General features: G+C 45.0%; 1 protein-coding gene across 1 annotated transcript in view; it reads left to right on the forward strand.

The window, feature by feature from the left end:
* Positions 1-15,229, forward strand: part of LAMA1 (laminin subunit alpha 1) — a 125,985-nt gene that overhangs the window by 67,152 nt on the left and 43,604 nt on the right. Inside the window, exons 20-30 of the mRNA XM_040264649.1 lie at positions 3,608-3,714; positions 4,299-4,476; positions 5,095-5,231; positions 5,909-6,145; positions 7,141-7,284; positions 7,913-8,092; positions 9,180-9,365; positions 9,918-10,045; positions 10,701-10,821; positions 11,797-11,934; positions 13,734-13,855. Of these exons, the coding sequence (XP_040120583.1) occupies positions 3,608-3,714; positions 4,299-4,476; positions 5,095-5,231; positions 5,909-6,145; positions 7,141-7,284; positions 7,913-8,092; positions 9,180-9,365; positions 9,918-10,045; positions 10,701-10,821; positions 11,797-11,934; positions 13,734-13,855 (1,678 nt within the window). The remainder of the gene's footprint in view (positions 1-3,607; positions 3,715-4,298; positions 4,477-5,094; positions 5,232-5,908; positions 6,146-7,140; positions 7,285-7,912; positions 8,093-9,179; positions 9,366-9,917; positions 10,046-10,700; positions 10,822-11,796; positions 11,935-13,733; positions 13,856-15,229) is intronic.

Consider the following 15,229-nt stretch of genomic DNA (forward strand, 5'->3'; position numbering starts at 1 on the left):
CCACTGCTTACCACCTTGTGAAGAGTGCACTCATCTTGTGCTCAGTTGCTAAATCATTTTGGACTCTTTTTTGACTGGACTGTAGCCCACCAGGCTCCTCTGTCCGTGGGATTTCTCAGGCAAGAATACTGGAGTGGGTTGCCATGGACTGTAGCCCACCAGGCTCCTCTGTCCGTGGGATTTCTTAGGCAAGAATACTGGAGTGGGTTGCCATGGACTGTAGCCCACCAGGCTCCTCTGTCCTTGGGATTTCTCAGGCAAGAATACTGGAGTAGGTTGCCAGTTCCTCCTTCAGGGAATCTTCTTGACCCAGGGATTGAACTTGAGTTTCCTGCATTGGCAAGTGGATTCTCTACCCCTGAGCCACTGGGGAAATTCCTCCATCCATCTATCTACCATCAAACAGTGCTTGGCCCAGGAGGTCACTTGACCCCATCTGCACGGGGTTAGCTCGCTCAGTTACTCCAAATGGAGGTCAAGTGACCTAGAAAACACAGAGCCTCCCGTTTCAGGAGGAAGTGGTACTCCACAGAGTGCTGGCACTGCTCCCAGGGACTGAGGAGGTGAAGGAAGCCTGTCCTGTTTGTCAGGTAGATGCTAAGGGCTTCTTGAGGCAGATGGGATTTCAAGATGTGGAGTGGGAAATGGGGAGACCCTAGCCCTCAAATTGGCACATCTCAGTGGTCTTTGCCTGAACTGCTGACTCCACGTTGCTCTGTAGGGCTCATCTCAGACCCTTGAAATGACAGACCATGCAGAATCAGTTACTGAGAAAAGCAGATTTCAAATTCCCAGGATGACAAACGTATGGCCTTAAGGCTGATACAGCTCTCAGTTTTATTTTTTGCACGGTTCTTGAAAAGGGAATGAAAGAGTAAAAATTGCAGTGATACGTTGTTTTGATGCACGCGTGTTAAGTTTCTTCAGTTGTGTCTGACTCTGTGTGACCTGTAGACTGTAGCCCTCCAGGCTCCGTCTGTCCATGGGATTCTCCAGGCAAGAATACTGGAGTGGGTTGCCATGCCCTCCTGCAGGGGATCCTTCCCACACAGGGATTGAACCCGTGTCTCTTATGTCACCTGCATTGGTAGGCAGGTTCTTTACCACCATCACTACCTTTTTGATAGTGAAGTCGCTCAGTCGTGTCTGACTCTTTGTGACCCCATGAACTGTAGTCTGTCAGGCTCCTCCGTCCATGGGATTTTCCAGGTAAGAATACTGGAGTGGGTTGCCATTTCCTTCTCCAGGGGATCTTCCCGTCCCAGGGATTGAACCCGGGTCTCCCACAGACAGACTATTTACCATCTGAGCTACCAGGGAAGCCCCTTTTGATGATTTCACCTTTCTGATGATTTCCTATAACTACTGAAGCCCTACTATGCTATTACAATGTAGAGACACAAGAGGGAGCCAGTGATACAGAAAAGATGCTGCCTAGGAGGACAAGAGATGAACAAGGTGTTAATCCCCCTGGGCTTAGGAGACTGACGTTCAGCATCTTGATTGATTATCATAGGAGATGATAATTATCATGATTATTATAACCTGTGATTGTGTAAAGCTTCAGAGTTTACCGAATGCCTTCACCGTTCTCATGGCTTTTCTTTTCGTGCTTATTGCAAACCTTGATGACAGTTCACTTGTCAGTTATTGCCTGCCTGTTACTTCCCAGGCACTATGCTAAGTATTGTGATGGGAGTTGGAACTTTTTCAGACTTGAAAATCCCAAGTCTAGTGTGGAGCTATACAGGATGGTGTTTCAGGGAAGCACATGTGTGGGTTCAGGGCTTTAGGGTCTGAATAACACAAGGTAGCATCCAGGGTTACACGGTCACCAAGCAGCTGTGTTATATTAGGCAAATTTATTAACCTCTCCTAGCTGCTATTTCCTCATGTGTAAAATGGACATAAGTATATGTGTACACTAGGCCTTTCTGAAAAATAAATGGGATAACAAATTTGAAGTTCTAGACAGTAAATAAATGGTAGCAATTATAATTGCTAGCAATAAGAGCAGTAATTTTTATTATTTTTCTGTATCAATAGTGTCCGATATAAATGCAAGCCATGTATGTAATTGAAAATTTTCTAGTAGCCACCTTTTAAAAATTATAAAGAAATTAGATGAAATACATGTTAATAACACATTGTATTTAACTCAGTATATAGAAAGTGTTATTTTATCCATGTAATCAGATTTTCAAAGTGCTAATGAGATGATTGCTTTCTTTTTTTTAATGAGTCTTCAAAATTCAGTGCGTCTTTTATAGCCTATCCTAATTAGTATGGGCTTTCCACGTGACTCCGTGGTAAAGAATCAGCCTGCAATGCAGGAGGAGCAAGAGACCCGGGTTCAGTCCCTTGGTAGGGAGGATCCCCTGGAGAAGGAAATGACAGCCCACTCCAGTACTCTTGCTTGGGAAATCCCATGGACAGAGGAGCCTGGTGGGGTACAGTCCATGGGGTTGCAGAAGCGTCTGACACAACTGAGTGACTAAACAACAACAATAATAAGGATGCTAAATTTTCATCAGAAATACTCAATCTGCATTTAGGTTACATAAAATTTAGTGTTGAAGAAGTGGATTCATACACCCAAGCTTTTCAAACACATTTACAAGTTTTCCTTTATGTACATCCAGCCTGACATAGCTGTGTGTCTATGGTAAATTATATCATCTTTCTAAGTCTTAGATTTCTCACCAAATAGAAAAACAGATTTTTCACCAAATAGAAAAATGTTAGTGCTCCCCTTCTGTGTTTGTTATGAAGGTTAATTCACTTATTCCACATTTTGACTATAATGTGACAGACATAAGCTGACGGGTGTATGCCCTGCAAAGCCTGCCACACACAGTGTGCTTGGGCCTGAGATATTTTGTGACGTTTTTCTTACATGATTATGCCATCGGACAGAGAGTGTGCATTTTCTAAGCCCAAGCATTCCTGAATAGTACACATCCTGGGATATCTTATCAGTGAACATATTACAAATCTTAATTAAGTTGACATGTTGACAACTGTGGTATGAATATCAATTAAACCTTTCTTGGACTCATTAAATTGCATCATTTTGAGAAGGTGGGGGACTTTGTAGCTTTAAACATCAATATTCTGGCTGGAGAGGAAACTGAAACCTCAGGGACTCAGGTCTTAGAATAAGAAATATTTCATTAAATCATGAACTATAATATTAATTATCTACATGGCTATAATTCAACTTAAAATATTTATATATGATTGGAATGAGCAAATGGCTAAATCGATTTTGAAATCTTCTTTGCATGTTTTTTATGAAGATTGGTTGATTTACATTGGCAGCTCATTTTAAAAATTTCAAGGGATTCATGAAATTGGTGAAGCTCATTTGCAGATTATTACCTTAATAGTTTCAGTACATTTTTTTCTCTATGATGGTTCCTTCCACCAACCTTATGTTGGCTCACTCAGAAAAAGAGTAAATTTTTAAAGTTACTGCAAAGCAATCATTTTGTTCTCATTTTCCGGTTTGAAACATGAATGTGTAAGATTTCTCCTTTGGGGAGTAAGGGATTATATAAGAGCCATATCCAGAAATAGGCACAAATATGTCCTCTGTGTGTGTTAGCCTGTGAATGTCATGGCCAAGGCTCCCTTTCTGCCGTCTGCCACCCGGAAACTGGACTCTGTGAGTGCAAACCACACGTGACCGGACAGCGATGTGACCAGTGCTTGGTAAGATGCCTCCAGGTCCTCGCGTACAATTCATGTGTGCGTCAGTGTTGACGTCTGGAACTGGTTCAGATGAAATGGGATCACGACTGCCAGAAAGAGTGGGTGCCTGCAGCACGGTGGTGGGAGCAGCTGTGCGTCCCGATCTGGAGAGTGTGTATCAGTTCCCAGGGTGGTGGGATGATGTCACGAGTCCTTTGTGAGCTTGTGACACATGCAGGTGCTGATTTGGGAAATGTTCTAGTAGGTACTTTTGGTTTTGCCATTCAGTCCCTAAGTCATGTCCGACTCTTTGCCATCCCATGGACAGCAGCGTGCCAGGCTCCTCTGTCCTCTGCTATCTCCCGGAGTTTGCTCAAACTCACGTCCATCGAGGCGGTGGTTAGTAGGTTGCTGCTACTGCTAAGTTGCTTCAGTCACGTCTGACTTTGTGCAACCCCATGGATAGCAGCCCACCAGGCTCCTCTGTCCCTGGGATTCTCCAGGCAAGAGTACTGGAGTGGGGTGCCATTTCCTTCTCCATTAGTAGGTACTAGTCATTGACTAAAATCAGTTCTGTCTTCCTCTGCTCTGCCCCCATGAAACAGTACGGCTACTATGGGCTGGACTCGGGGCTCGGGTGCCTGCCCTGTAACTGCAGTGCCGGCTCCCTGTCGGATGACTGCACGCCGGAAGGCCGGTGTCTCTGCGTCCCGGGTGTGGCCGGGGAGAAGTGCGACAGGTGTGCCCGTGGCTTCTACGCCTACCAGGATGGCGGCTGTACACGTAAGCGCTGGGATTCAGCGTTTCAGACTTTCATGTAATGCCTAAACTTTTCTTGGACCCCTGCTTAGACTTCGGACTGATTCTGTTAAGTTCCTTTATGCTTTTTCTTCACATGTAGGATTTCATTGCTTTTTTCTGTTTCCCGATCCCTGTTCTGGGAAGTCCATAAGCCTTGGTCAGGCTGTACTAACTGTGTGAGCTTAGGCTAATGACTTGCCTTAGCTTCGGTCTCCTCAACTATAAAGCGGGGGAGCCGATTAGACTCCGTCCAGGAGTTATTGTCAAGGTGGTACTTAGAGTTCTTGGCATAGTGATTGGCACACAGAGGCTCAGTAAGCCGTAGCGGTCTGCTCTGCCCGCCTGTGGAGGCCTTGCCTGGCCTTCTCTCTGTTTCTCCACTGCCTCCTGATCATCTCTCATGCAACAGCCTCTCTTCAACAAGGAGGAGCCTCCGCCTCTCATGAGACATGGTGGGGTCCTGCGGACCATGAGGTCTCTTCAGGAACTACAGGAGTGGTTGCGATTATTAACACAGGCAGACACTGCAGCAGCAGGATCGACTCCTTTGGTTGACCCGACGGTCCTGATCCCTAACAAGAACCCATCTCTCTCTCGTAGCCTGCGACTGCGCTCACACCCAGAATACCTGTGACCTGGAGACCGGGGAGTGTGTGTGCCCGCCTCACACGCGGGGTGCAGCATGCAAGGAGTGTGCAGACGGACACTGGGGCCACGACCCAGAGCTCGGATGCCAGGTGCGTGCGGCCACCTGCCTGTTTTCCCCGCTGAGAACTGCTTTGCTGTGTCAGGTTTCATCCTGTTTCTTTTATCTGTGTGCTTAATTTTAACCTGTTGAGTGGCTTAATTAGTCATAACTCAGCACCCATGGTGGGAATCAAAGTGGAAGAAGTGACAACCTTAAAACAATATTCTAAATTTTCTTGAAGAGCCTACCTTTGAGAAATTGATAGGTTAGTAGATCAAAATTTTATTTTACTGCCTTTTAAATATATTGTGCAATATACGCTGTCCTCCAGGAGAAGGACATACAGAGCTTTCCTGGGGCGGGGCACATACGTCCCATCTTCCGTGGTTCTATTTGCTGTGTTACTTTTGTCTGTTAAACGTAGAGTTTGCATTTTGAAAACAGAGGGAACATTACTCGTCTTCTAACGTGATTTTGCTGGACTGCTTTGACCTACTAAGTAGACTGAATTTCAGTCTACACCTGTGGCCCAGCATGCAGGGGTTCGATGATGTCCAGCAATATGGGTCCTGTCTCTTGATGGCTTGTGTCGTGAGTCCAAAAAGCAGTAGTGAGAGAGGTCCGTTTGCTTGTATGGTTTCTCCAGGTTTCCTCTCGTTCCTGTTTGTACACATTATGAAAATGTAAAAGCTACCTTTTGATTTATTTCACTGTTTTCTCTTCCAGGCCTGTAATTGCAGCAGTGTGGGATCAGCCAGCCAGCAGTGTGATACAGTCACTGGCCACTGCCCCTGTAAGCCTGCATTCGGTGGACGGGCCTGCGACCAGTGCTCCCCAGGGTACAAAGGCTTCCCCAACTGCGTGGCCTGTGACTGTGACCCGAGGGGGACCCTGGCCGACACCTGTGACCAGGAGCAGGGTCTCTGCAGCTGTGCCCAGGAAACCGGAGCCTGCTCTTGCAAGGTACTGGCCTCGACCCCACTTCCTTTCCACCCTCTCACTCGTCATCATGACTTCGGGGCTTTCACTATTTAAATAAGCACCTGGCTTCTAGATGCTTCTCTTAATGAGCTTGCACCGCCTTCTGGGTCTGAGGTTAAATTCTGTGTGTGCTCTTCTAGAGTGATGGATGATGCTTTAAATGGAATTTGTACAGTTTATTACAAGTGTCAGACGATGGAACTGATTTGAAAAACACGCCGAGTTTTCTATCATGTGTCCCAGTTGGCTGAATAGCCAATCTGTCTTGAATATACAGGTAAAATAGATAACAGGGCTTCAGGAAAATGTATGGTTGTACAGCTGGTAAGTAACTGTTCTCTTGTGCCTGCTGGGCAGACTGGAAGAAATTTGCATTGATTATTCTCCCAGGAGATTAGATTTCAACATCATACCTAACTCTGTATTTTCATTCATTTTCCCACTGTGCTTTGTTACTAGACGGTCCTTGACCACTTTCTCTGGTCCTTTCCTTGGGCCCAGGAGATGGAAGCCTGGTCCTGGGCTGATTGGTTGGGGGGGATGAGGGAGGGGAAACTCGAGTGGGTCGGGGGTGATGGGATCCTCAGTGGATGTGTGCTTGGTTACCCGCATCTGTGGTCTCAATTCTCACCACAGACGGCCAGTGCAGGAGAACCGGCCCAAGGCTCTTTACCTGACTGCTCACCAATCCCCTGGGGCCTCACTCCAGGAGGATCCAGGCCCCGTCCTGGAGACTTACTAGGGTGTCTGCATTTTCCTGAAGCTTCTGAGATAATTCAGATGATTAGCTGAGCTTGGGAATCACTGATTCTGAGAGAACTGATGCTCAGAGAGGTTGAGGAGCCAGCCTAAGAAGCACCTGGTTCATCTGTGCCTGTTCATCCAAAATGGTTTCTGTGTGATTCCATTTCTGTTTGTTCAGAAACCGTGTCTCCTTTTCTCAAGTAGAAGTGAGTCTATTGCTTTGTCCCCTTTAGGAAAATGTCGCTGGTCCTCAGTGCGGTGAGTGCCGAGCTGGCACCTTTGCTCTGGACAAGGAGGACCCTCGGGGATGCACGCCCTGCTTCTGCTTCGGGCTGTCACAGCTGTGCTCGGAGGCCGAGGGCTACGTGAGGATGCCGGTGAGTCACACGCTCATTAAGCGTTCTGTTTTTGACCCTCTGTCCTCGGGAGCTGGGTGCAGGTGGGAGAGACAGTTAAGTGCTTGTGTTGCGTTTTCCTCTTACTGGGTCAGAAATTCTAGGAAGCTGATTTGAGATCATTAAGAATCAGAACTCTAGGATTTCCCTGGTGGTCCAGTGGCTAAAGACTCCGAGCGCCCAATGCAGGGGGCCAGGTTTGATCCCTGGTCAGGAAACTAAATGCCGTGTGTCACAGTAAAGATTCCACGAGCTGCAATTCAGACCTGTGAGGCCTGAAAAATAAAAGACTCAGAGCCCTGCCTCTGCCGTCCAGGAAATAAATGGAGCAGGAACGAAGACGTTGGTGTCGCTCTGTGCTAACTTACCCACCGCTTTAGTCGAAAGATGAAGTTGCAGTATGTCAGTGGTCTCCTTCGTGTAGCTGAACATTGCCCAGTATAGCACTTTCAGTTCATTTTAGTCCAGCTGTTTAAGTTTAAAAGAAAAGCCTTTCTTATTCCTGTTTGAGTAATGAAGCCATGTCACCTGAAACAGCAAAGCCTCTAACAGTCCGAGGTGCAGAGTTCATTCACGTTCTGAAGTGGCTTGTCCTCCCCTCCCTGACCAGGTGACGCTGGGCTCAGATCAGCCTCTCCTGCGTGTGGTTTCTCAGAGTAACCTCAAGGGCACGACCGAGGGGGTGTACTACCAGGCCCCCGATTTCCTGCTGGACGCCGTGACCGTCAGGCAGCAGGTCCATGCGGAGCCGTTTTACTGGCGGCTGCCTGGGCCGTTTCAGGGAGACCAGGTGAGACAAACACCCAGCCTAGAGCCCTGTCCACCTTTCCTGGGGGCAGAGGTGCCCGTGGGAATCACAAGGGCCTGGGTTGGCCTATTCCTAACTGGAGTGGGTATTAGTCTTCTCTTCTGCAAGGGGATGGAGTGGTTAACACTTAGAAAAAGTCCTCCAGATGAATGGTTCTTTGCCTGTGATGCAGGAGACCCTGGTTCAATCCCTGCATTAGGAGGATCCCCTGGCGAAGGGAATGGCTGCCCACTCCAGTATTCTTGCCTGCAGAATCTCCATGGACAGAAGAGCCTGGCAGGCTACAGTCCATAGGGTCACAAATGACTTAGCACACACACACATCAATTTTTAAAAGTCTTTTCAGGTGAAAGTCATATTATTTTTCCCCCTTTTTAAAGCAATCACTCAACAAACTTTTTTTTTTTTTTTTTTTTTACTAATAGAGGCTCAATACAAGCCCGGGTGCTATGGCCTAGGAGGGTCTTCTCAAGAATTTGTCAACTATTTGGGGGGAAGAAAAGAAACTTGAAGACATTGTTTGCATTTTTGCTTATATAAATAAATGAGTCTGTGTGTGAATTCATCCTGAGTTTTGAAACTTGGAAACAGGTTCTCCAATGGTTATAGTCATGTTTAATTCAAAGGAGCTTGAGAATCATTAGAATGATTATCACGTTGCTTTGTTACTTTGGAGCTCACCTTTGTTGGCATCATCAAGAGAAGACACTGGGAGGTGATGGGTTTGACTGTGACTTTGATGGTGGTGGTGGTGGTTTCAAAGGTGTACTTATTCCCAACCCATCAACTTGTATTCAATACATAAATGCAGCTTTTTACAGCCAAACACACCTTTATAAAGTGGTTTGTAAAACTTCTAAAGGATTGCGTACTTAAGAACTACAGCTTATATCAACTTAAGAATCCGGAACTAAGTAGAATTAGAAGGAAGCACTTGTCAAATAACATATTACACTCACGTGATGTATTTTTAAGGGACAAGATTTCCTTCAAGTGGCAGCAGGCTTATGCTGAAATATCTTTAAACCAAGGCTATGTCAGAGACGTAAACAACACTTCTTTCCGACAGCTCCTGGCCTACGGCGGCACACTGCGCTACAGCGTGGCCTTCTATGCTTCCGATGGGATTGGCACCTCCAACCTGGAACCTCAGGTGCTCATCAAAGGAGGCCGGACCAGGAAGCAGGTCATCTACGTGGACGCGCCAGCCCCCGAGAACGGAGTGAGGCAGGAGCAGGAAGTGGGGATGAAAGAGGTGAGTGAGCACTCTTTCCACATACACTCTTTGGGCTGGGAACTCTGCATGTAATGAAATCATGAAGCTGCTGTACACAAGAGAGAGTGAAGGAGAAGGCTTTGGGTCAGAATTCCAATGGGTTTAGCAAGGTTTCTAAAAGGATTCAAATTTCTGTTCTCAAGAAATGCATATGAGGCTCATGTTAATTTAGTGTGAATGCAGCTTAAATCCTTTATCTGAATACAGGAGTCTCAGCCGTATGAGTATAATGGTTCTGGGTTTTTGGATGCCCTTGAATTTGGGACGTGTGTGTTCCTTCCTTCCTTCCTCCAGGAGAGGTTTACTGATTGTTCTCTGTGTGGCTGGCCCCTGTGGAGGTGTTATGAGGTTGTTGATAAATGAGGTGGTGGGACTACTGCGCCCAGCAAATGACAGGGGAGCTTCCATAGTTAAATTTAGGGTCACACACAGAGCTGGGCTTACTGCTGGAGAAATCTCTAAAGGAATTAAGTTCATGTGCCTCTGAGGATCTGTACCCTAACTTTAGTTGAATGTGCTTCTCATCCGCAGAATTTTTGGAAATATTTTAACTCTGTTTCTGAAGAACCTGTCACACGCTCAGATTTTATGTCTGTTCTTAGCAACATTGAGTACATCCTCATCAAAGCCTCCTATGGCCAAGGATTACAGCAAAGCAGGTACTTGGAAACTTCTAGAAGTTTTAATATATCCTTCTTATTTGAAAGCATACCTTAAGGACTTGGTTCACTTCATCTCCCATTACCCCATGTTGTTAATATATGTATTTCTGTTCCTCACCAAAATCTTATTAAATATTAACATTATTATGAAGTATGTGAAAATGATATAGATTATCCATCTCCTATAGTAATGTGGAGATAACTTGTAAGTACATGAGGATGATACCTTCCATATAAACAGCAAAACAGTTCTACCGTTTTCTGCCCTTCAACTGCAAGGCCCATTGTTTGTCGCAGTGCATCAAGAATGCCATTCCTTGCTCATTTAGTATCATGATACTTATCCCCTAAAGAAAGCCACCTAAGTTATGGCCAGGCTAGCACTTCGAGCTCTTGCAGGTGTGCTCTCTCTAACAGTGTTCTTAAGTTCTGAAAATCTGACCGAGGATTTTCCCTGTGGAATGACTAATGTGCTTTTTGTGTGTTTTTACCCATTTCCTTTATAACTGTGAACAGGAACGACCCTCCACCCGGCAGGAAAGTTCTGGTTTTCTAGGTGCGCCAACATGATTGTGTAATGTGCTGTTTCTGAAAACTCTCTTTGTAAATATTAGTGCCTGCTTTCACACTTCTTAACCCAACGGTTTCACAGAATCTCAAATATTTCAATGGAGGTTGGCAGAAAGGCGGAAGAGTCACACGCAGGCAGGGAGGTGACCCTCCTGTTAGAGAAGTGTGTCTGTCCTCCTGGCACGGCTGGACTCTCATGTCAGGTAGGAGATGGTGGTTGAAACCTGGCTCCTGGTTTGGGGTTGAAATATGCTTGATCAGCAGCTCTGAGTGATGAATAGTGCTGTGCATTTCTGTTATGTCGTTTTTTTTCCCTTTTGAAAATTACTTGTGGTAGGTTAGGCATTTATCATCTTGACTATTTCTAAAGTGTGCAGTTCATCAGCGGGTGGGTCAGTCCCCTTCAGAATTCTTCATCTTATAAAACTGAAACTCTGTACCCATTAAACACTAACCCCTATGCCCACCCCCAGTCTCACCCTTCTACTTTCTGTCTTATGAAACTGCTACTCTAGGCCCTTCATATAAGTGGAGTCATGCAGTATTTATCTTTTGGTGACTGGCCAATTTCACAGGGCATGATACCCTCAAGATTGATCTATGTTGTAGGCCGTGTCAGAGTCTGCTTCCTTCTTAAGGTTGAATCACATTCCACTGGATGGATGGACCACATTGTGTTTCTCCATCCATCCATTAGTGGACATCTGAGTTGCTTTCACCTTTGGCTATTGTGAATAATGCTGCTACAAACATGAGTGTACAAATCCAAGACCCTGGATTCAGGTCTTTGGGGTTTATACCCAGAAGCAGAATTGCTGGATCATGCGATAACTTTAGCTTTTTGATGATCCACCTCACTAACCATCATACTGCTTTCCTTAGTGACACACTTTTCTTTGTTCCCACCAGCAAAGCAGCAGCGTTCCAGTTTCCCCACCTCCCCGCCAACACTTACTGTTTTCTGGGTTTTTGTTTGTTTTTTTGATAGTAACCATATGAGCTGGCATCTCATGGTGGTTTTGATTTGCACGTCCATGATGATTAGTGATACTGAGCATCTTTTCATGTGCCAGTCACCTATGCATCTTCTCTGGAGAAATGTGTATTCAAATCCTCTACCCATTTCTTAATCGGGTTTTTTTTTGTTGTTCACTTCCTTCCCTTTTGCTTCCCTCCAGGACTGCGCACCTGGTTACCACAGAGGGAAGCTTCCGGAAGGTGACGGCAGGAGACCACGCCCTCTGCTGGACCCGTGTGTGCCCTGCAATTGCAACAACCACAGTGACACCTGTGACCCAGAAACCGGGAAGTGTCTGGTACGCTGGTTTGTGTGGGTGCTTGCCTGACACTCAAAATTACAGGGGGCTCTGAGTGTCTACTTTTCTGGTTGGAGATCAAACCAGTTCCTTGATTTAGAGTATTTAAATTTAGCTAAATGTAAAGTATACAAATATTTCCTTCAGAATGGTCTAGCTAAGTGGCCTGACATTTATGGTGGGAATTCTTTTATAAATTCTTTGAATTTGTTTGTGGGTATCAATTTGGAAATGAGTTAAGTGTCTCCTGTTTTAACCTGCAGTAGAGGTGGTACATGAGAACTTGCTGTCATAGAATCTGAAGGGTCACCTGGACGTTTTTAGATGAGTTAAGGCCAAAGTTGAAAATGTATTTCTCTGTGTAAGGTATTGCTCTCTCCTTGCCTTTGTTAAAAAGTACATGTTTTCCTGGAGGTCTTAGTGTGCATTTGCTTCCTGGCTCTCTCCCCCTAGACCATCAGTGACATAAGGAGAGCTCTGATCCCTGAAAAGGACCAAGAGCCTCAGACAGAAGGCTCGTGACCTTGACTGAAGACAAACTCTTGTGTCCAGGGTTTTGCTTTAGTCAATAAGATCTTATTGATAACACAGAATAATCTGATATTTTTTCCTTACTCCTGAAATCTCATTCTTTATGATAACTCATATGGGAACATTGATTCCCTGTCTAAATTGTGCCAAGACTGACTTGATGCAGGCAAAATAGCTCATTCAAGCAAAATGAGCTGCCCACCAAGACACACCAAAGCCTCCTAGATCCTGGCTGTAGCCTCATCACAGGAACCAGGGCTCCCACAGCAGATCTGTCTTCCTCTTCTTTTATTCGGAAGTGTCTTTCATATGCAGAATTTAAAGGCAATCTCCCCTGGGAAAACTGTTAAACCATAGCCATGCACAGGTGAATTTAAAAGCTGAAATGTTGCATGGATTTCCTCAATTAAAAAGATGTGTGTTCACCTTTGCTGACTCCGTTAGATATCTGGGATTAAAGAATTGTTCCATTCATTCAAGGTAAAATGAAGATGCAGATAGCTACAACACTATTAAAAAATTTATTCATTCTAATCAGTTCATGCCCCAGGCAAAAGTAAAGTCCTAATACCGAAAATGAGAAAATCTCATTTAAGGATTTAAGGAGAATCGATTTCAGGCAACTTCGGGCAAGAGGTAATTAGCTAGGAAGGTCCCTTGGCCCATCACAGAGACAAAGGTCATGTGGATAGTTGGGGAAATTCATGGTTCTTTCATGATGCTTCTTTCCTTGGGGCAACTAATCATTTAACAAGATTAGGTGCTCCTAGAGGCACTGAATCAGAGAAGGCAATGGCAACCCACTCCAATACTCTTGCCTGGGAAATCCCATGGGCGGAGGAGCCTGGTAGGCTATAGTCTATGGGGTCTCGAAGAGTCAGACACGACTGAGCGACTTCACTTTCACTTTTCACTTTCATGCACTGGAGGAGGAAATGGCAACCCACTCCAGTGTTCTAGCCTGGAGAATCCCATGGATAGAGGAGCCTGGCGGGCTACAGTCCATAAGGTCACAAAGAGTTGGACATGATTTGGTGACCCAGCATGCACACACCCGTTGGGTGAATGCAGTCTTGTGATGAATGAGGGCCACAGAGCAGCCAGTGTTCAGGATTTTTAAAATATGACAAAAAATGCTCACCCTCCCTTGAGAATAAAAAAAAATGTCAACTGATATGAATTGGGGTGTTGCTGGGCTGTCTCCACGTGAGAAGGTGTTCTAACAGTTTCCTATTGTTTTCTTCTCCTTTTGAAACGTGGGATCCCAGAACTGTGGCCACAACACCACTGGCGACCACTGTGACATGTGTGCCCCTGGGTACTATGGGAAGGTGACCGGCTCGGCCAGGGACTGCTCTCCGTGCACCTGTCCTCACAGCCTGCCGGCCAGGTGAGCACACAGGTGTGCCGGCATGCCTCTGCCGCCCACCACCCAGGCTGGATTGCTTCCACGGTCACCTTCACTTTCCAGGGTTTCCACGTGATCCATCTTAGTGGGTACTCTTCGTGTGTCCAGAAAGGCTAATTTTAAGAAAAAAGTGTTCATTCTCCCAATATTCAAAGAGAATCTTGGCAAAAACAAAGTATTTGTGTGTTAGCACTGAGTGTTAGAATGAAACTAATAAAGGAAAGGAGGTTCAGGTTTGGTTTCTTTGAAGACTAATTTTAGCCTCCAACCTCCATATACAGTGTGCCCAGAGATGAATTATTATTAATTTTATGAAGAATTCAGTTCTTATTTAATGTAAGGTGTTGGGATTAGAATGTATATATGCTGATGACTGATGAAGTTCAGAAATGTTGCGTGGTGGTGAAATTTGGGCCAGGTTCCACCTTGTACACATGATGCTTGTACAGAATTATCTGAACACGTAAAAAAACAGATTTTTAGCGGAAATTGGAATATCTGAGGGTCCTTTTTGGTTTCGATGAAAATTGTAATTCATAAATAACATTTCATTCTTGCTTAGAGTATTTGGTAAGGCATTGAACATGTATAGATCAAATACCAACTTTTGGTATACCGAAATGAAGTTTTCCTTTTAATTTGTTTGAATTTTGTCTCTTTTGTTGTCTCCAAGTGTTGCTTGACGTTGAATGCCTAATGAGAGGCACTGTATAAACTTCTCTTGCAAATTGTCAGGCATCTTAAAATTTATTGCTTACTATTGTTTACTGTTACTTAACTTTCTGTATTAAATCTGTGTATAAATGTTGAATCATTAATTCCACCCCTGTCATCTGAGCTATAGGAATACTTGCAAATGTGCATAAAGATGGGCACTGTTTATGTTGTTGTTTAGTTGCTCAGCCATGTTCGACTCTTTGTGAGCCCCTGGACGATAGCCTGCTAGGCTTCTCTGTCCATGGAATTCTCCAGGCAAGAATACTGGAGTGGGGTGGCATTTCCCTCTCCAGGGTATCTTTCTGACCCAGGAATGGAACCTGTGTCTCCTGCTTCACAGGTGGATTCTTTACTCCTGAGCTACCTGGGAAGCCTGGCATTGCTTGCACTCACAAGAAATTGGAGGTGTGGAGCTGAAATATACCTACAGGGGATTGATTAAATGCCTCAAGTGTCTTTTGGTAGACACCTAGAGTGCAATATTATACTAACACTGAGAAAAGAATAAGGCATATCTGTGTGTACTGAATTGGAGAAATGCCAGTCAAATTAAGAAATTGAATATATGATGTGATGCCATTTGGAGAAGCATTCAAATCCATATGTGTGTCCACATCCACAGCTCCATGGCTATACATG

The sequence above is a fragment of the Oryx dammah genome, unplaced genomic scaffold (assembly GCF_014754425.2).
Source record: "Oryx dammah isolate SB20612 unplaced genomic scaffold, SCBI_Odam_1.1 HiC_scaffold_22, whole genome shotgun sequence".
Lineage (NCBI taxonomy): Eukaryota > Metazoa > Chordata > Mammalia > Artiodactyla > Bovidae > Oryx > Oryx dammah.